Source organism: Balaenoptera ricei, chromosome 9, assembly GCF_028023285.1.
Source record: "Balaenoptera ricei isolate mBalRic1 chromosome 9, mBalRic1.hap2, whole genome shotgun sequence".
Lineage (NCBI taxonomy): Eukaryota > Metazoa > Chordata > Mammalia > Artiodactyla > Balaenopteridae > Balaenoptera > Balaenoptera ricei.
The window spans coordinates 41,481,526-41,503,416 of record NC_082647.1 but is presented as its reverse complement, the minus strand read 5'-3'; the positions used below and the strand labels follow the sequence as shown (position 1 = coordinate 41,503,416).

General features: G+C 39.1%; 1 protein-coding gene across 13 annotated transcripts in view; it reads right to left on the bottom strand.

The window, feature by feature from the left end:
* Positions 1-21,891, bottom strand: part of ELMO1 (engulfment and cell motility 1) — a 783,505-nt gene that overhangs the window by 240,494 nt on the left and 521,120 nt on the right. For 12 of the 13 annotated variants that reach the window (XM_059933596.1, XM_059933593.1, XM_059933602.1 and 9 more), the window contains one exon: positions 13,569-13,677. In XM_059933596.1, coding sequence (XP_059789579.1) covers positions 13,569-13,677 — 109 coding nt within the window. Of the gene's footprint in view, positions 1-13,568; positions 13,678-21,891 lie in introns of those variants that run through there. The other variant, XM_059933606.1, reaches the window with a different exon arrangement.

The following is a 21,891-nucleotide window of genomic DNA, read 5'->3' as shown; positions in this document are numbered from 1 at the left end:
CCACAGCAAACGTCATACTCAATGGTGAAAAACTGAAAGGATTTCCACTAAGATCAGGAACAAGACAAGGATGTCCACTCTCGCCACTCTTATCCAACATAGTTTTGGAAGTCCTAGCCAAGGCAATCAGAGAATAAGAAGAAATAAAAGGAATACAAATTGGAAAAGAAGTAAAACTGTCATTGTTTGCAGATGACATGATACTGTACATAGAAAATCCTAAAGATGCTGCCAGAAAACTACTAGAACTAATGAATGAATTTGGTAAAGTAGCAGGATACAAAATTAATGCACAAAAATCTCTTGCATTCCTATACACTAACAATGAAAAATCAGAAAGAGAAATTAAAGAAACAATCCCATTTACCATTGCAACAAAAATAATAAAATACCTAGGAATAAACCTACCTAAGGAGGCAAAAGATTTGTACTCAGAAAACTATAAAACACTGATGAAAGAAATCAAAGATGACACAAACAGATGGAGAGATATACCATGTTCTTGGATTGGAAGAATCAATATTGTGAAAATGACTATACTACCCAAAGCAATCTACAGATTCAATGCAAACCCTATCAAACTACCAATGGCATTCTTCACTTAATTAGAACAAAAAATTTTACTATTTGTATGGAAACACAAAAGACCCCAAATAGACAAAGCAATCTTGAGAAAGAAAAATGGAGCTGGAGGAATCAGGTTCCCTGACTTCAAACTATACTACAAAGCTACAGTAATCAAGACAGTATGGTACTGGCACAAAAACAGAAATATAGATCAATGGTACAGGACAGAAAGGCCAGAGATAAACCCACGCACATATGGTCACCTAATTTACGACAAAGGAGGCAAGAACATGCAATGGAGAAAAGACAGTCTCTTCAACAAGTAGTGCTGGGAAAACTGGACAGCTATATGTAAAAGAATGAAATTAGAACACTCCCTAACACCATACACAAAAATAAACTCAAAATGGATTAAAGACCTAATTGTAAGGCCAGATACTATAAAACTCTTAGAGGAAAACATAGGCAGAACACTCTATGACATAAATCACAGCAAGATCCTTTTTGACCCACCTCCTAGAGAAATGGTAATAAAAACAAAAATAAACAAATGGGACCTAATGAAACTTCAAAGCTTTTGCACAGCAAAGGAAACCATAAACAAGACGAAATGACAACCCTCAGAATGGGAGAAAATATTTGCAAACAAATCAATGGACAAAGGATTAACCTCCAAAATATACAAACAGCTCATGGAGCTCAATATCAAAAAAACAAACCATTCAGTTAAAAAATGGGAAGAAGACCTAAATAGACATTTCACCAAAGAAGACATACAGATGGCCAAGTGGCACGTGAAAAGATGCTCAACATCACTAATTATTAGAGAAATGCAAATCAAAACTACAATGAGGTATCACCTCACACTAGTCAGAATGGCCATTATCAAAAAATCTGGAAACAATAAATGTTGGAAAGGGTGTGCACTGTTGGTGGGAATGTAAATTGATACAGCCACTATGGAGAACAGTATGGAGGTTCCTTAAAAAACTAAAAATAGAACTACCATATGACCCAGCAATCCCACTACTGGACATATACTGTGAGAAAGCAATAATTCAAAAAGAGACATGTACCACAGTGTTCACTGCAGCACTATTTACAATAGCCAGGGCACGGATACCAGCCTAAATGTCCATCGACAGATGAATGGATAAAGCAGATGTGGCACATATATACAATGGAATATTACTCAGAGAGAAACAAAATTGAGTTATTTGTAGTGAGGTGGATGGACCTAGAGTCTGTCATACAGAGTGAAGTAAATCAGAAGAGAAAAACAAATACCGTATGGTAGCACATATATATGGAATCTAAAAAAAAAAAAAAATGGTATTGATGAACCTAGTGGCAGGGCAGGAATAAAGATGTAGACATAGAGAATGGACTTGAGGACACAGGGAGGAGGAGGGGGAAGCTGGGGCGAAGTGACAGTAGCATCGACACATATACACTACCAAATGTAAAATAGTTAGCTAGTGGGAAGCAGCAGCATAGCACAGGGAGATTTGCTTTGCTATGACCTAGAGAGATGGGATAGTGGGAGGGAGGCTCAAGAGGGAGAGGATATGGGGATATATGTATGCATATGGCTGATTCACTTTGTTGTACAACAGAGGCTAACACAGTATTGTGAAGCAATTATACTCCAATAAAGATCTGTTAAAAAAAAAAAAAAAGTCAAGATCTGAGAGGCTTCAACTTTCCACGGAGCACAGGTACAAGCTAGTATTAGGAGGAAAAAATGACCTTAAGAGGTTTAATTGTTAAAAGCTAATTTTCTTGAGTTTTCTTTAGCCAGGATGTTCTAAGAATGAAAGTGATGGATGGTACTTCTCAAAGTATGAAAACACCAATGTCCCAGAGTTAAGTGTCTATTCTAATTGCTGTGCACTCCAAAGAGTCCTTCAGATTGCTCATCTGTGTTATTTTTACTTCCTAAAGCAGAGGTGTCTGGATGATGAATTATACAAGGTGCTTTCACTCAGCACCACTGGTGTGTTATAATAAATATTTCCACTGAAAGACAAAGTAAGGAAATGCCGAACATTTTCATAGTGTGTGATATAGATTTCATTCTTGTTTTTTTAAAGACAAGTAGTTATTAAATTTTAATCTAATTATGTATGGTCATACAGGTGAAGTTGGCAAAATTGTTTCAGAGAAATATGAAGGCTTCAATCACAAATGTATGCCCATTCTGCCCTTCAGAACACACCTGAGAATAACCCACACACAAAAGCATAATTGAGGACGTGGAAATATCCATTTGCTAAAAGGAAAGTAAGGTAGTGGAGCCCTAGTAGCGTAGTGATGAAAAATGAAATACGTTATAATCAAACTTCAATTTCCATTTTTCTGCAACCTTTGATACCGCTACTTAAAAAAATACAGTGCATTTCCCCAACTCCCAATAAAAGCAAAATGACAGAGGGCTGTAATCTGACTTCAGTTTCTTATGGTTTTTTGCAGCAGTAAGGAAACTGCAGAAAATACTCTTCTGGGTAAAGGGACAGAATTAAGGGTTTCAAGTAGTTTTTCCTTATCTTAACAGAACCTCAATTTTCTTCAGCTATCTACCATCCTATGGCCAGTCAAGGAAGGCTGGTTTCAATCTTGGGAGAAGCTAATGACTGGTCTGACCCTCAGAAGGTTCCAGTCGCCTCTCAATGATTGAGTTAGGCACAGGCACAGGCCATAGTGTTAGTCAGTGATAACGAGAGAAAGTTTGCTGAAGGGCTTTTGGGTCTACGGCCATACCACCTTAATACGCCCTACTTCGTCTGAAGGGCTTTTGGAAACATTTTCACACACCTAAAATAGACTCACTGGAAGAAAAAGCCTCTTGTTCACCTGGACCTTGTGATGGTAGCCGCCATTTTGTTACCAGCATGAGGACAAATTTGGTACACTAAGAACGGCAGAACCAAAAGATGGAAAGAACTTGGGTCCTTGGTGACATCACTGAACAGATAACCCCAGGACTTATTCAACTGTGAAATTGTGACACTCAATAAATGTTCTTCTTACATTGGCCATCTTGAGTTGGGATTTTGATTACTTGAAGCTGAAAGCCTCCTAACGGACTCCCAGCTGATTATTATTAGGTCAGCGCTAGAGTAAGGTAAGCTTGTCCCTGGTCCTGGTACTGCACATTATCATATTTGCAAGTTCTTGTCACACCCAGAAAATGTAATCCAATTTTAGAATTTTATGCCCAGGACTGGAACATTCCTTTTTGTCATTAAAATTCTTCTATTGGTTCCCACTGCCTGGTGAAATCCAAACTCCTCTGCACCGCAAATCCTTATATCTTGACTCTTGCCTCTTCTTCCAACATCTCCTCCATATGCCTGTTCCCTCAAGCCTTCTGCTTTAGCCACACTGAAGTACCATCCCTCAGTATCTGCAGGGGATTGGTTCCAGGACTGGCTGAATCCGAAGACGCAGAACACAGAGATACTAAGGGTGGACTGTAGAATTCTCTGAATCTCTGGGTTACTTTCACCTACAGTTCTCCTTGCCCAGAATTTTCAACAGCTGCTACCCACCATACACACACGCGGGCCTGCCTGGTTATTCTTCTCTTCATCTTTGTGACTCCACACACTCAAGTATCTCTTCTTGGAACATGTCACATCGCTTCCTCAGCCCGCCTGGCTCCCCATGAACAAAAAAAAACTGAACACTGCCTCCTAGTGACATTAACATAGTTTAAATGTAACTTACAAATAGTTAGATGTTTTATAATTATTTGTTTATGTGAAAGGCTCTCCAGTCAGCACGTGAACTGCCTGAGGATGGAGTGTGTGTTCTAAGTCCTTGTCATCAGGGATTAGATCCTGACTCATAGAGGAGGAGTCCTAGTTATTGAATGAATGAATGAGAGACAAAAAGAAATATCCTAGTTCTGACTATAACTGGAATGTAACTGAATGAGGTGCTCCATACTCAAAAGATAAGTAATTAACTTATTTATATCAGAAATCAAGTTTTTATTACCTCCCTCAATGATTTATTATCGCTTTGGAGACAGTACTACAATAACAAAAACAACAGTACCATTTTTAGCTCCTGTTAGGAGCAGGGTTTCTTCATAAGGACTTCACAGCTGTAACGAATCTATCGATTTATCTGTGTTACGCCTCCCTTCTTCAGTAAGGAAACCACTTCCTGCTTCCCCCGACCCTCACCCACCCCACACTCACAAGCATACCTCTTCTTTTGAAAACTTGCTCCTCTACTTAATCTTGTTCTAAGTGGGGCTGACAATTCTACAACCCAGGCCATGGGGATATGCGACTACATCCAGGTCAACAGTACTCTTCTTTGTGATTTTTAAAATTGAAACTAAGAGAACACAAGTGCCTTGCTCTCAAACGAGCCTCATGAAGAAAGCAGGTTAAAAGAAAAAATTTAGTCATAATGTAGAGAGTGAAGAAACAAGGGACGCTGTTCCAGGTCCTGGTTCCAGCTGTCACTTAAACCAGGGCACTCTCCCTCCCTCGCTTAACCTGCAGTTTCTTTCTGGAAAGTAAGATCCTACCACTTGCCAAAAAACTATCCCTCTTCCAACTAAAGCAACATCCATTATCTCATTTAACCCTCTCAGCAAATATGTGCAGCAGATATTATCTTTATTTTATGGATAAGGAACCAGAAGCTCAGAACAGAGAAGAAGCGTGCCCAAGGCATCCGATTAACAGCTGAGCTGTGATTCAAATGGGTCATTCAGATGCCAAAATGCAAACACTCGACTTTCGTGCCTCTTTCTGCACCCTTCTTTGGGCAACCTGAACACCAATTTGAGCTCAATGACCCTAGACAATATGCAGTAAGTGCAAGTCTTCAGTCTTCTCTTCATTAATAAACATAGATGCTATTGATCTTGATTAACTCCTGGGGGTGTTACAGACTTCAATTAAATAACCTTGATAAAGTGCTCTGAGTATATAAGTAGGCATTGTTTTGTAGACCACATTATTAAACATCTGCATCTTACAATGCCAATAATTGGGATGCAGAAAAATAGCACTTTTTAAAAAGTAATCTAAAAAGAAAAAAATCTGTGCATAAGTATTTGGTATTAGTAATTTAACTGAACATTATATGTTTGCTTTAGACACCAAAATATAATTGGTATTTCAGAAGTGTGTTTCCTCAAAAGACCTTAAGTTAAATCAAAAGACAAAACATTTCTAGAAAATTGAATCTTTCCACTTTTGCAGAAAAATCAGTTAGAATTTTAGTTGGGTACTTCTTTGGTCTCAGTACTTCCTTACAGATGTAATGTGACCATGATCTTCCAGGTCAATTATTAACATAAATCTGAGAAAAACCATGAATTTAGGAATTGAGAAAAGCAAACACACACAAACCAAAGGAAGATGGATCTGTGTGTGAACCTAATTTTCCTCAGAAGAAAAATAGATATCTCCTCCAACGTAAGGGTTCGCTCAGATTTACTTTTCCTATTAGTAACTTATTTAACATGGCAATGAACAAAAGGCAATCCATTAAAAAGCAATTTTCCTCTTACTACAGGGTGTTTTATCATTTGATGTCTAGCACTCAATCAGAATGTAGAAATCCTTTAATATTTTATGAGCAGAAAGCAACTAATTTGGGCATTTCTGAATCTGTAGATTTCAGAAATGTGGGAGTCTTTGGCAGGCCTTGCAAAATGTCAAGAATGGCCTTTGCAGTCAGTGGAGGGCGAACACAGGTCAACCTGAAATCTCAAACTATCAAAATATTGGAAAAAATATGCTTTAGAACAGATAATGGTAGATAAATAGATAGATAATATATAAATATATATATATAATATTTATACACACATTTATAAACAATAGGAAAAAAATATCAGTCCCACCTCATTCTTACACTTTCCCAAATGGAAGACTGACTCTTGGGGACAGAGACCGTATCTGGTTCACCTTTGCACCTACAGTGTCCAGTATAGTCCCTGGTACATTGTAAGTAATCTGTAGATTTTTATTAAACAAATGAATAAATGCATTTGTCATCTTAGATGAAGGAAGCCTGCCATGAGTATGTCAGGTCCCAGCTGTCCAAGCCCAACCTCACTGCAGAGACCAGACCTGACCAGGTGCTAAGCAAACTGTGGCAGAATGTTGAAAGCCTTCTCTGCAACAGAAGGTTCTCACCTTCTGGAATAATATATGGTGCAAGAAGGGCATCTGGGGCACCTCCAGGGATCCCAAAGGTATTTGCCTTCATCCCCACTCTGTTACCTCAGCCCATACGAATGGGATTCTATCCTGGCTCCTGGCTTGACTACCAGGTCTTCAAAAGTCTGGGAAGGCTGCTCTACACCAGCTAGAGGTCAGCCCCTACTCTGTACCAGTTCTCTCCCACACAGCACAGAGTGACGCCCACCTGAGCAGCACTGTCTGCTCAGACTCCTGCCACCAAGGTTCCCATCTGCCCACCAGATGGGGCCCCACTGACAAGGAGGAGAGTCCAGATCAGATCCACGTTTACCTTGCCCACACACAGCCTGAAATTTGGCTATCTTGTCCAAGTTACTTTCCCTAGGTTGAATACTATCTGTTCCCAGGGTACTCCTCTCATGCCTACCGCTGCAATTTCAGCCACCAACGTTACTTGTGATAGAGACAAAATGAATGCAACTACTCAAATCATCACCTCAAATCCTACCAATCTATTTCTGGGGAAATGTAGGAATATAAGTGCACAGTGAAATTTATGAGTACATTACCCAAGGACACAAAGGTCATAAGTGGCAGAGATGGAATCAAGCTGCCCCTTGTCCCCAGTATTCTCCTTCTAGTTCACCATATCTCTGTTCTGTGCAAACTTTTAACATGTCCTTTAGGCAAAGGAGAAGAGCAGAAAGCTGGGTATGGCAGTCAAAGCACACAAGATTATACCTTCTACTGCCATCAAGATGAGAGCTGATAGCCAAAGCAGGCCATTGGGGAAGATGAAAATGAAAGCAGGGCAAGAAAAGGACATTGCAGGGCAATAACCTGGACACAAGAAGTACCAGCCAAGCAGAGCATGACTCTGCTTCTTCTCCAGTTTCTCAAAATCTTGGATGGTCTTGCAGTGCTTTTAAGCAAGTGACTTTCTACAGTTTCCCCCATCAAATTGAAATGCATGCAAAATAGTCATGGTTATCAGACTGAGGAATTCAGGAGAATTTGTTTGATTCAGGACTTTAATCCTTCAGCAGAATACACAGTAAGCTACATAGCGGACATAAATCTCCACAAGTTAGTCGAATGAGGATTAGGAAGAATAACTCACTTCAAGGACCCAGATAAGCTGAAATGTTAACATTGGTGATAAGTGAACCCGAGAACAGAAATCTCTCAGGTCAGGCTGCTACTCTTAATGCAAAAATGCCCTAATTTGGGCTCACTAGTAACAAACGTCCATGGCAGTTCCACGTCCACTTCAACTTCTTTCCCCCACCCCCCTACATGGGAGGATGATAACATTTTGATCAAACAGCCCAAACTCTTAGCTTCGTCCTTATTAAGTTCTAAATTTTTAAATTTACCTTAGCAGTGTGTGTAGTCAGTTCTACACTGTAAATAAAACATAACGCCCTTTCCAATTTAATCTTTAGATTCTTTCCCATTAATCATTTCAGACCATTATTTTAAGCTCTCACGCAGGTGACTAAATATTTATGCTTTCACAATAATAGCAAACACTCAACATTTCTCTGGTATAAACAGCCTTCTATGGTGCCCATGTTATTAAGCCTACAAGGAAAGATTTATCTGTGTGTCAGCTCTATAGCTGGTGGAGGGAATGGAATTTACCCACTATAGGAAGACTCAAAGCTGACAATGATTGCAGGCCAGGTTAAATCATATTTGCCTTAACAAGTTAAAGCCAAATTATGTCAGTGAGGAAAAGGCAAGAAAATTATCATGCTCTCTATTTCTAGGTATCCTCTCCTAAATTTTGTAATATAAGGAAGAAAAAGAGCAATAAGCCTATCTCTGACCACATTTTTCATGATCATCTACCCATTTCCTTCAATAATTCCTTCTTTCATAGAGAAAGCATTCTAAACAAGTAAAATACTGGAAGCAAGAGGATTTCTTTAAGGTATGCAATTTTGCTTTACATAAAAAAGATGTTTCAAAAGAAAAAAGATTCAGCTTTATCAGAACCAAGATGGCAGAGTAGAAAGACGAGCTCTCACTCCCTCTTGCGAGAACACCAGAATCACAACTAGCTGCTGGACAATCATCGACAGGAAGACACTGGACCTCACCAAAAAAGATATCCCACATCCAAAGACAAAGGAAAGCCACAGTGAGATGGTAGGAGGGGTGCAATCACAGTAAAATCAAATCCCATAACTGCTGGGTGGGTGACTCAGACTGGAGAACACTTATACCACAGAAGTCCACCCACTGGAGTGAAGGTTCTGAGCCCCATGTCAGGTTTCTCAACCTGGGGGTCCGGCAACAGGAGGAGGAATTCCTAGAGAATCAGACTTTGAAGGCTAGTGGGATTTGATTGCAGGACTTCGACAGGACTGGGGGAAACAGAGACTCCACTCTTGCAGGGCACACACAAAGTAGTGTGCGCATCGGGACCCAGGGGAAGGAGCAGTGACCCCAGGGGAGACTGAACCAGACCTACCTGCTAGTGTTGGAAGGATTCTGGGAGAGGTGGGGGGTGGCTGTGGCTCACCATGAGGACAAGGACACTGGCAGCAGAAGTTCTGGGAAGTACTCCTTGGCGTGAGGCCTCCCAGAGTCTGTCATTAGCCCCACCAAAGAGCCCAGGTAGGCTCCAGTGTTGGGTTGCCTAAGGCCAAACAAGCAACAGGGAGGGTACCCAGCCCCAACTACCAGCAGTCAAACGGATTAAAGTTTAACTAAGCTCTGCCTACCACAGCAACAGTCAGCTTTACCCACCACCAGTCCCTCCTATCAGGAAACTTGCACAAGCCTCTTAGATAGCATCATCCACCAGAGGGCAAACAGCAGAAGCAAGAAGAACTACAATCCTGCAGCCTGTGGAACAAAAAGCACATTCACAGAAAGATAGACAAGATGAAAAGGCAGAGGACTATGTACCACATGAAGGAACAAGATAAAACCCCAGAAAAACAACTAAATGAAGTGGAGATAGGCAACCTTCCAGAAAAAGAATTCAGAATAATGATAGTGAAGATGATCCAGGACCTTGGAAAAAGAATGGAGGCAAAGATCAAGAAGATGCAAGAAATGTTTAACAAAGACTTAGAAGACTTAAAGAACAAACAAACAGATGAACAATACAAATGACAATGAAAGCACGACGATCCAAAACCTATGGGATGCAGCAAAAGTAGTTCTAAGAGGGAAGTTTATAGCTATACAAGCCTACATCAAGAAACAAGAAAAATCTCAAATAAAAAATCTAACTTTACACCTAAAGGAACTAGAGAAAGAAAAACAAACAAAACCCAAAGTTAGTAGAAGGAAAGAAATCATAAAGATCAGAGCAGCAATAAATGAAATAGAAACAAAGAAAACAATGGCAAAGATCAATAAAACTAAAAGCTGGTTGAGAAGATAAACAAAATTGATAAATCTTTAGCCAGACTCATCAAGAAAAAGAGGGAGAGGACTCAAATCAATAAAATTAGAAATGAAGAATATACAAATCAATTTTCACTGCAAAGTAAAGGAGCTGTTACAGTGGAGGATTACTGGACTGAATGTCAGTATTATGACATAGTATGAGTGTGTTTCATGTTTCGTAATTGCAATCATTGTTGCTTTTGTTGTGGTCATCCATGTACAATGCTTGGTGTCAGTCGATTTATCTCTTGTAAAAATAAAATACAGTGTGTGTGTGTGAAAAAAAAAAAATAAAAATAAAATTAGAAATGAAAAAGGAGAAGTTACAATGGACACCGCAGAAATACAAAGCATCCTAAGAGACTACTACAAGAAACTCTATGCCAATAAAATGGACAAACTGGAAGAAATGGACAAATTCTTAGAAAGGTATAACCTTCCAAGACTGAACCAGGAAGAAACAGAAAATATGAACAGACCAATCACAAGTAACAAAATTGAAACAGTGATTAAAAATCTTCCAACAAACAAAAGTCCAGGACCAGAGGGCTTCACAGGTGAATTCTACCAAACAGTTAGAGAAGAGCTAACACCCATCCTTCTCAAACTCTTCCAAAAAACTGCAGAGGAAGGAACACTCCCAAACTCATTCTATGAGGCCACCATCACCTTGATACCAAAACCAGACAAAGATACTACAAAAAAAGAAAATTATAGACCAATATCACTGATGAATATAGATGCAAAGATCCTCAACAAAATCCTAGCAAACAGAATCCAACAGCACATTAAAAGGATCATACACCATGATCAAGTGAGATTTATCCCAGGGATGCAAGGATTCTTCAATATATGCAAATCAATCAATGTGATACACCATATTAACAAATTGAAGAATAAAAACCATATGATCATCTGAATAGGTGCAGAAAAAGCTTTTGACAAAATTCAACACCGATTTATGATAAAAACTCTCCAGAAAGTGGGCATACAGGGAACCTACCTCAACATAATAAAGGCCATATACGACAAACCCACAGCAAACATCATTCTCAATGGTGAAAAACTGAAAGCATTTCCTCTAAGATCAGGAACAAGACAAGGATGTCCACTCTCACCACTATTATTCAACATAGTTTTGGAAGTCCTAGCCAAGGCAATCAGAGAATAAGAAGAAATAAAAGGAATACAAATAGGAAAAGAGGAAGTAAAACTGTCACTGTTTGCAGATGACATGATGCTATAGGCAGAAAATCCTAAAGATGCTACCAGAAAACTACTAGAGCTAATCAATGAATTTGATAAGGTTGCAGGATACAAAATTAACGCACAAAAATCTCTTGCATTCCTATACACTAACAACAAAAGATCAGAAAGAGAAATCAAGGAAACAATCCCATTCACCATTGCAACAATAAGAATAAAATACCTAGTAATAAGCCTACCTAAGGAGGTAAAAGACCTGTACTCAGAAAACTATAAGACACTGATGAAAGAAATCAAAGATGACACAAACAGATGGAGAGATATACCATGTTCTTGGATTGGAAGAATCAACATTGTGAAGATGACTATTCTACCCAAAGCAATCTACAGATTCAATGCAATCCCTATAAAATTACCAATGGCCTTTTTTACAGAACTAGAACAAAAAATCTTAAAATTTGTATGGAGACACAAAAGACCCCGAATAGCCGAAGCAGTCTTGAGGGAAAAAAACGGAGCTGGAGGAATCAGACTCCCTGACTTCAGACTATACTAATCTATGACAAAGGAGGCAAGGATATACAATGGAGAAAAGACAGTCTCTTCAATTAGTGGTGCTGGGAAAACTGGACAGCTACATGTAAAAGAATGAAATTAGAACACTCCCTAACACCATACACAAAAATAAACTCAAAATGGATTTGAGACCTAAATGTAAGACAGGACACTATAAAACTCTTAGAGGAAAACATAGGAAGAACACTCTGTGACATAAATCACAGCAAGATCTTTTTTGATACACCTCCTAGAGTAATGGTAATAAAAACAAAAATAAACAAATGGGACCTAATGAAACTTCAAAGTTTTTGCACAGCAAAGGAAACCATAAACAAGACGAAAAGACAATCCTCAGAATGGGAGAAAATATTTGCAAACGAATCAATGGACAAAGGATTAATCTCCAAAATATATAAACAGCTCATGCAGCTCAATATCAAAAAAACAAACAACCCAATCCAAAAATGGGCAGAAGACCTAAATAGACATTTCTCCAAAGAAGACATTCAGATGGCCAAGAAGCACATGAAAAGATGCTCAACATCACTATAATTATTAGAGAAATTCAAATGAAAACTACAACGAGGTATCACCTCACACCAGTTAGAATGGGCATCATCAGAAAATCTAAAAACAATAAATGCTGGAGAGGGTGTGGAGAAAAGGGAACCCTCTTGCACTGTTGGTGGGAATGTAAATTGATATAGCCACTATGGAGAACAGTATGGAGTTTCCTTAAATAACTAAAAATAGAATTACCATATGATCCACTACTGGGCATATACCCAGAGAAAACCATAATTCAAAAAGACACATGCACCCCAATGTTCATTGCAGCACTGTTTACAATAGCCCGGTCATGGAAGCAACCTAAATGCCCATCGACAGACAAATGGATAAAGAAGATGTGGTACATATATACAATGGAATATTACTCAGCCATAAAAAGGAACGATATTGGGTCATTTGTTGAGACGTGGATGGATCTAGAGACTGTCATACAGAGTGAAGTAAGTCAGAAAGAGAAAAACAAATATCGTATATTAACGCATGTATGTGGAACTTAGAAAAATGGTACAGATGAACTGGTTTGCAGGGCAGAAATTGAGACAAAGATGTAGAGAACAAATGTATGGACACCAAGGGGGGAAAGTGGCGGGGGGGTGGGGGTGGTGGTGTGATGAATTGGAAGATTGGGATTGACATGTATACACTGATGTGTATAAAACTGATTACTAATAAGAATCTGTTGTATAAAAAAAATAAATAAAATAAAATTCCAAAAAAAAATGAAAAGAAAATGATCTACTGGTAGCGTAAAAACTGGAATTTTAAAAAAGAAATCCATAGATCTTTTCCCTAAACAGAGTAATATACACTCATTTCTTAATATACACTCATTTTTATAATATTTGAAATTCATTCACAATACCTGCACAGTTTTCTATCCCTGTAGATTTTAATAACATTTATTCCCAGGGCAGACATAAAGAAATACATACACTGGAAACCTGAGCCAAAGAATGTTCGGTCCACAGGGATGCTCGTGCTTAGCTGTCAGCACCTTGGGAACCCTGCATGTAGGTCAGCGCACTACCCTGGAAGCTGGGTCTCTGCCAAGCCTCACACTCTGTGGGAAATACATGTACTTACGCAGCTCGCCCACTTTCAAGATCTCACACAGCATCTTGGTCAGCTCTATACTACTGCGGCCGAAGGGACATTCATGCTTATCTTCTCGGCTACTGTTCTCAAGCACAATCTGCAAGCAGGAAAGGGAACAGTTCAGAAAGGAAAGTCAGTTTGCAGAAAACATCAAAAATGTTGGCTCTACTGTAACAGAGTAACAGATCCACTCCAGACCACCAAACTAGGGCTCTTGGGGGCAGAACAAAACTGTATTTTAAGTATATTCTCTGTAAAAGGACTGAAAACTCTCATGTTTTCCAAATCTCCTAAAACCATTTTCAACTCTGTAAGAGGATATTTTGCTCATTGGTTTCCACTTACACAGAGGTGCCCATGGAGAGATTTTTAAAATAGCACATTAAAGACTTTTTACTTAATTGACAAAACCACTCTCTTTTTCTCCCGGTCGTATCTTCCCTTTCCTGGGAATAGCAACTGTCTTTCTATGACTTCAGCTCCTACATTTTTTTCCTTTTTATAAATATTTTTTCTATTTATCATAGGATATTGAATATAGTTCTCTGTGCTGTACAGTAGGACCTTGTTGTTTATCCATTCTATATATATAGAAGATTACATCTGCTAACCCCAACCTCCCACTCCATCCCTCCCCCAACCACCTCCCCCTTGGCAACCACCAGTCTGTTCTCTATGTCCGTGATTCTGTTTCCGTTTCATAGATAGGTTCATTTGTGTCATATTTTAGATTCCCCATGTAAGTGATATCATATGGTATTTGTCTTTGTCTTTCTGTCTTACTTTACTTAGTTTGATAATCTCTAGTCGCATCCATGTTGCTGCAAATGGCATTATTTTGTTCTTTTTTAATGGTTCAGCTCCTACGTTTAATCATATATTTCCCACAGGAGTTTCCATGTTCTTACAAGATCTCACCCTTGGCACTAGTTGACCGGACCACACCTAAGGGACACATGACACAAACTGGGCCAACCAGAGTCCTTCCCTGAGACTCACCACACAAAAAGGGAAAAATGAGCCCAACTATGCTGACAGTACCCACGAGGTATGAGTGTAGGAACTACCTGAAAGTGAATCTGCAAAAATAAAAAGAAAAAAAGAAAAAAGGAAAGCAAACCAAAATGCAAGGGAAAACAGAGAGGAGAGGCAGTGGTAGCTCTGACAGCATTTGAGCGGCTGGTCCCACATGTTCCTGGAGCAAAGCTACTTCCCTAACCTTACGGTTTATTTGCTAAACCCTTCCGCTGAAAATCCTTTGGGCCATCCAATAAATTCTCCTTTTTCCTTAAGCTAGTTTGAGATATTCCTACCATAACTAAGGGAGTCATTCTGCACATGTATTAAACAAAAGTAAAACAAAACAGGAAAACTCTATTTTAAAGTTACTAAACTTCAAAAATAAAGGGGAATTAGCCAATTGTTCTAAAACGCACAAAATTTAAAAAAAAAAAAAGGTTGCCAAGCTTCAAATTCATACGTTGACAAAAGGAATAATCAGCATATCCATCTCTGAAACCACCTCCCACTTCCTCAGTGGAGTTGTCTGGAATGTCCTCAAAAGCTACACCACCCTGAGTAGGTGTATCCCAGTAGCATTTACAACAATGTTGTGCATCGACTTATGTTGTTTTTCCCCCAGACTATGACCTCTTCGGTGGCAGAAATGGTGTTTTATTCATTCAATAAACAGTAGTAATTGAGTACCTATTGTCTACCAGGAAGATGCCTAGGCCTATAAAGTGGAGAACAAGACCAGGGCTCTGACTTATCAGAGCATCCATTCTAATTGAGGGAAACAGATAAAACAAAAGAGGTAATTACAGTTTATAACAAGTGCCATGAAAAAAAGTAGTTGAGGTGGCAAAGAGTAACAGGGAAGACTTGGGGAGGAGAGTGTAGACAACTAGGTGACTATTGGGAATCAAAGGGTGAGAGAGAGCTTGCCATGTCAAGGTCTGGGAGAAAGAATATTTCAGGTAGAGATCAAGGACAGAGCCCCTGAGTTGAGTAAGATGTGTTTTGGACACAACGTCTGTACACTGCCTGGTCTACCATGCGGAAGGGTTTGTAATTGTACAGGGCAGTGTTAGGTTCCAGGAGCCTGAGCGGAGCAGAGTGAGCCAGAGTGCATAGATGTGGGCTGAAACCACTGCCGCGGGCTGCATGGGGGGGTCATTCTCATATCCTGAGATGCTAAACAGGAGGTTTAGACAGGTGAGTGACGTGACCTGATTTGTTTTGAAAAGATCTGCAGGTGTAAAGAATGGATAGTAGGGACTAAGAAAGAAAGTGCAGTCCTTCTGGAGGGGCTGCAGCATCCCTGGCAGAGATGAGGATGGCGCAGACTGGGTCTGTGCAGTGCACTCAGCATTCAGTAAGTGATCAAAAAAGGCAAGGAGTATAGACAAGGAACAAAGAGGGGAAGGCATTTAGGAAAGAGAGATAAAAGGAAGAGTATTTGGAAGGAGGGAAGAAAAAAGAAGGAGAATGTAAAAAGGGGAAGAAGGAAAAGTATATGAAAGTGCTGTTGGATTGACACAGACTGAGTTCCAAATAGTGAAGTAATGTGAGGGAGTGCAGAATAGGGTGAATGGTTTAAAACCAAGGAGTGATTCCTTTTGCAAGAACACCAGAATCACAACTAACTGCTGAACAATCATCAAGAGGAAGACACTGGAAATCACCAAAAATATACTGCACATCCAAAGACAAAGAAGAAACCGCAATGAGACTGTATGAGGGGTGCAATCACAATAAAATCAAATCCCATAACCGCTGGGTGGGTTACTCACAAACTGAAGAACAATTATACCACAGAAGTCCACCCACTGGAGTGAAGGTTCTGAGCTCCATGTCAGGCTTCCCAACCTGGGGGTCCAGCAACGGGAGGAGGAATTCCCAGAGAATCAGACTTTGAAGGCTAGCGGGATTTCATTGCAGGACTTTGACAGGACTGGGAGAAACAGAGACTCCACTCTCGGAGGGCACACACAAAGTAGTGTGCGCATCGGGACCAAGGGGAAGGAACAGTGACCCCATAGGAGACTGAACAAGACCTACCTGCTAGTGTTGGAGGGTCTCCTGTAGAGGCGGGAGGTGGCTGTGGCTCACCGTGGGAACAAGGACACTGGCAGCAGAAGTTCTGGGAAGTACCCCTTGGCATGAGCCCTCCCAGAGTCCTCCATTAGCCCCACCAAAGAGCTGAGCAGGCTCCAGTGCTGGGTCGCCTCAGGCCAAACAACCAACAGGGAGGGAACCCAGCCCGAACCATCAGCAGACAAGCCGATTAAAGTTTTAGTAAGCTCTGCCCACCAGTGTAACACCAAGCTCTACCCACCACCAGTCCCTCCCATCAGGAAGCTTGCACAAGCCTCTTAGAGCCTCATCCTCCATCAGAGGGTGGACAGCAGAAGCAAGAAGAACTACAATCCTGCAGCCTGTGGAACAAAAACCACAGTCACAGAGAGACAGACAAGATGAAAAGGCAGAGGACTATGTAACAGATGAAGGAACAAGATAAAACCCCAGAAACACAACTAAATGAAGTGGAGATAGGCAACCTTCCAGAAAAAGGATTCAGAAAAACGATAGTGAAGATGATACAGGACCTTGGAAAAAGAATGGAGGCAAAGATCAAGAAGATGCAAGAAATGTATAACAAAGACCTAGAAGAATTAAAGAACAAACACCTGGAAGAATTAAAGGACAAACAAACAGAGATGAACAATACAATAACTGAAATGAAAAATACACTAGAAGGAATTAATAGCAGAATAACTGAAGCAGAAGAATGGATAAGTGACCTGGAAGACAGAATGGGGAATTCACTGCCATGGAACAGAATAAAGAAAAAAGAATGAAAAGAAATGAAGAGAGCCTAAAAGACCTCTAGGGCAACATTAAACACACCAACATTAGCATTATAGAGGTCTCAGAAGGAGAAGACAAGAGAGAAAAGACCCGAGAAAATATTTCAAGACATTATAGTTAAAACTTCCTTAACATGGGAAAGGAAAGAGCCACCCAAGTCCAGGAAGTACAGAGAGTCTCAGGCAGGATAAACACAAGGAGAAACATGTCAAGACACATAGAAATCAAATTGACAAAAATTAAAGACAGAAAAATTATTAAAAGCAACAAGGGAAATACAACAAATAACATACAAGGGAACAAATAACATACAAGGGAACTCCCATAAGGGATCTCTCAGCAGAAACTCTGCAAGCCAGAAGGGAGTGGCATGATATATTTAAAGTGATGAAATGGAAGAACCTACAACCAAGATTACTCTACCCAGCAAGGATCTCATTCAGGTTTGAGGGAGAAATCAAAATCTTTAAAAGACAAGCAAAAGCTAAGAGAATTCAGCACCACCAAACCAGCTCTACAACAAATGCTAAAGGATCTTCTCTAAGTGGGAAACACAAGAGAAGAAAAGGATCTACAAAAACAAACCCAAAACAATTAAGAAAATGGTCATAGGAACATACATATAAATAATTACCTTAAATGTGAATGGATTAAATGCTCCAACCAAAAGACACAGGCTCGCTGAATGGATACAAAAACAACACCCATTTATATGCTGTCACCAAGAGACCCACTTCAGACCTAGGGACACATACAGACTGAAAGTGAGGGGATGGAAAAAGATATTCCATGCAAATGGAAATCAAAGGAAAGCTGGAGTAGCAATACTCATACCAGATAAAATAGACTTTAAAATAAAGGATGTTACAAGAGACAAGGAAGGACACTACGTAATGATCAAGGGATCAATTCAAGAAGAAGATATAACGATTATAAATATATATATACCCAACACAGGCGCACCTCAATACATAAGGCAAATGCTAACAGCAAAAAAGAGGAAATCGACAGTGACACAATAATAGTGGGGGACTTTAACACCTCACTTTCACCAATGGAGAGACCAGCCAGACAGAAAATTAATAAGGAAACACAAGCTTTAAATGATACATTAAACAAGATGGACTTAACGATATTTACAGGACATTCCATCCGAAAACAGCAGACTACACTTTCTTTTCAAGTGCACATGGAACATTCTCCAGGATACATCACATGTTGGGTCACATATCAAGCCTCAGTAAATTTAAGAAAATGGAAATCTTATCAAGCATCTTTTCTGACCACAACGCTATGAGATTAGAAATAAATTACAAGGGAAAAAATGTAAAAAACACAAACACATGGAGGCTAAACAATATGTTACTAAATAACCAAGAGATCACTGAAGAAATCAAAGAGGAAATCACAAAATACCTAGAGACAAATGACAATGAAAACACGACGATCCAAAACCTATGGGATGCAGCAAAAGCAGTTCTAAGAGGGAAGTTTAGAGCAATACAATCCTACCTCAAGAAACAAGAAAAATCTCAAATAAACAATCTAACTTTACACCTAAAGGAACTAGAGAAAGAAGAACAAACAAAACCCAAAGTTAGTAGAAGGAAAGAAATCATAAAGATCAGAGCAGAAATAAATGAAATAGAAACAAAGAAAACAATAGCAAAGATCAATAAAACTAAAAGCTGGTTCTTTGAGAATATAAACAAAATTGATAAACCTTTAGTCAGACTCATCAAGAAAAAGAGGGAGAGGACTCAAATCAATAAAGTTAGAAATGAAAAAGGAGAAGTTACAATGGACACCACAGAAATACAAAGCATCATAAGAGACTACTACAAGAAACTCTATGCCAATAAATTGGACAACCTGGAAGAAACGGACAAATTCTTAGAAAGGTATAACCTTCCAAGACTGAACCAGGAAGAAATAGAAAATATGAACAGACCAATCACAAGTAACGAAATTGAAACTGTGATTAAAAATCTTCCAACAAACAAAAGTCCAGGACCAGAGGGCTTCACAGGTGAATTCTACCAAATATTTAGAGAAGAGCTAACACCCATCCTTCTCAAACTCTTCCAAAAAATTGCAGAGGAAGGAACACTCCCAAACTCATTCTACGAGGCCACCATCACCCTGATATTAAACCCAGACAAAGATACTACAAAAAAAGAAAATTACAGACCAATATCACTGATGAATATAGATGCAAAAATCCTCAACAAAATACTAGCAAACAGAATCCAACAACACATTAGAAGGATCATACACCATGATCCAGTGGGATTTACCCCAGGGGTGCAAGGATTCTTCAATATATGCAAATCAATCAATGTGGTAACCCATATTAACAAATTGAAGAATAAAAACCATATGATCATCTCAATAGATGCAGAAAAAGCTTTTGACAAAATTCAACACCCATTTATGAAAAAAACTCTCCAGAAAGTGGGCATACAGGGAACCTACCTCAACATAATAAAGGCCATATACGACAAACCCACAGCAAACATCATTCTCAATGGTGAAAAACTGAAAGCATTTCCTCTAAGATCAGGAACAAGACAAGGATGTCCACTCTCACCACTATTATTCAACATAGTTTTGGAAGTCCTAGCCACGGCAATCAGAGAAGAAAAAGGAATACAAATTGGAAAAGAAGAAGTAAAACTGTCACTGTTTGCAGATGACATGATGCTATAGGCAGAGAATCCTAAAGATGCTACCAGAAAACTACTAGAGCTAATCAATGAATTTGGTAAGGTTGCAGGATACAAAATTAACGCACAAAAATCTCTTGCATTCCTATACACTAACAACAAAAGATCAGAAAGAGAAATTAAGGAAACAATCCCATTCACCATTGCAACAATAAGAATAAAATACCTAGTAATAAGCCTACCTAAGGAGGTAAAAGACCTGTACTCAGAAAACCATAAGACACTGATGAAAGAAATCAAAGATGACACAAACAGATGGAGAGATATACCATGTTCTTGGATTGGAAGAATCAACATTGTGAAGATGACTATTCTACCCAAAGCAATCTAAAGATTCAATGCAATCCCTATCAAATTACCAATGGCATTTTTTACAGAACTAGAACAAAAAATCTTAAAATTTGTATGGAGACACAAAAGACCCCAAATAGCCCAAGCAGTCTTGAGGGAAAAAAATGGAGCTGGAGGAATCAGACCCCCTGACTTCAGACTATACTAAAAAGCTACAGTAATCAAGGCAATATGCTACTGGCACAAAAACAGAAACATAGATCAATGGAACAAGATAGAAAGCCCAGAGATAAACCCATGCACCTATGGTCAACTAATCTATGACAAAGGAGGCAAGGATATACAATGGAGAAAAGACAGTCTCTTCAATAAGTGGTGCTGGGAAAACTGGACAGCTACATGTAAAAGAATGTAATTAGAACACTCCCTGACACTATACACAAAAATAAACTCCAAATGGATTAAAGACCTAAATGTAAGACCGGATACTATAAAACTCTTAGAGGAAAACATAGGCAGAACACTCTATAACATAAATCACAGCAGGATCCTTTTTGACCCACCTCCTAGAGGAATGGAAATAAAAACAAAAATAAACAAATGGGACCTAATGAAACTTCAAAGCTTTTGCACAGCAAAGGAAACCATAAACGAGATGAAAAGACAACCCTCGGAATGGGAGAAAATATTTGCAAACGAAGCAACGGACAAAGGATTTATCTCCAAAGTATATAAACAGCTCAATATTAAAAAAACAAACAACCCAATCAAAAAATGGGCAGAAGACCTAAATAGACATTTCTCCAAAGAAGACATTCAGATGGCAAAGAGACACATAAAAAGCTGCTCAACATCACTAATTATTAGAGAAATGCAAATCATAACTACAATGAGGTATCACCTCACACCAGTTAGAATGGGCATCACCAGAAAATCCACAAACAAAAAATGCTGGAGAAGGTCTGGTGAAAAGGGAACCCTCTGCACTGTTGGTGGGAATGTAAATTGATACAACCACTATGGAGAACAGTATGGAGTTTCCTTAGAAAACTAAAAATAATTACCATATGACCCAGCAATCCCACTACTGGGCATGTACCCACAAAAAACCATAATTCAAAAAGACACATGCACCCCAATGTTCATTGCAGTCCTATTTACAATAGCCAGGTCATGGAAGCAACCTAAATGCCCATCGACAGATGAATGAATAAAGCAGATGTGGTACATATATACAATGGAATATTACTCAGACATAAAAAGGAACAAAATTGGGTCATTTGTAGAGACGTGGATGGACCTAGAGACTGTCATACAGAGTGAAGTAAGTCAGATAGAGAAAAACAAATATCGTATATTAACGCATACATGTGGAATCTAGAAAAATGGTACAGATGAACCGGTTTGCAAGGCACAAATAG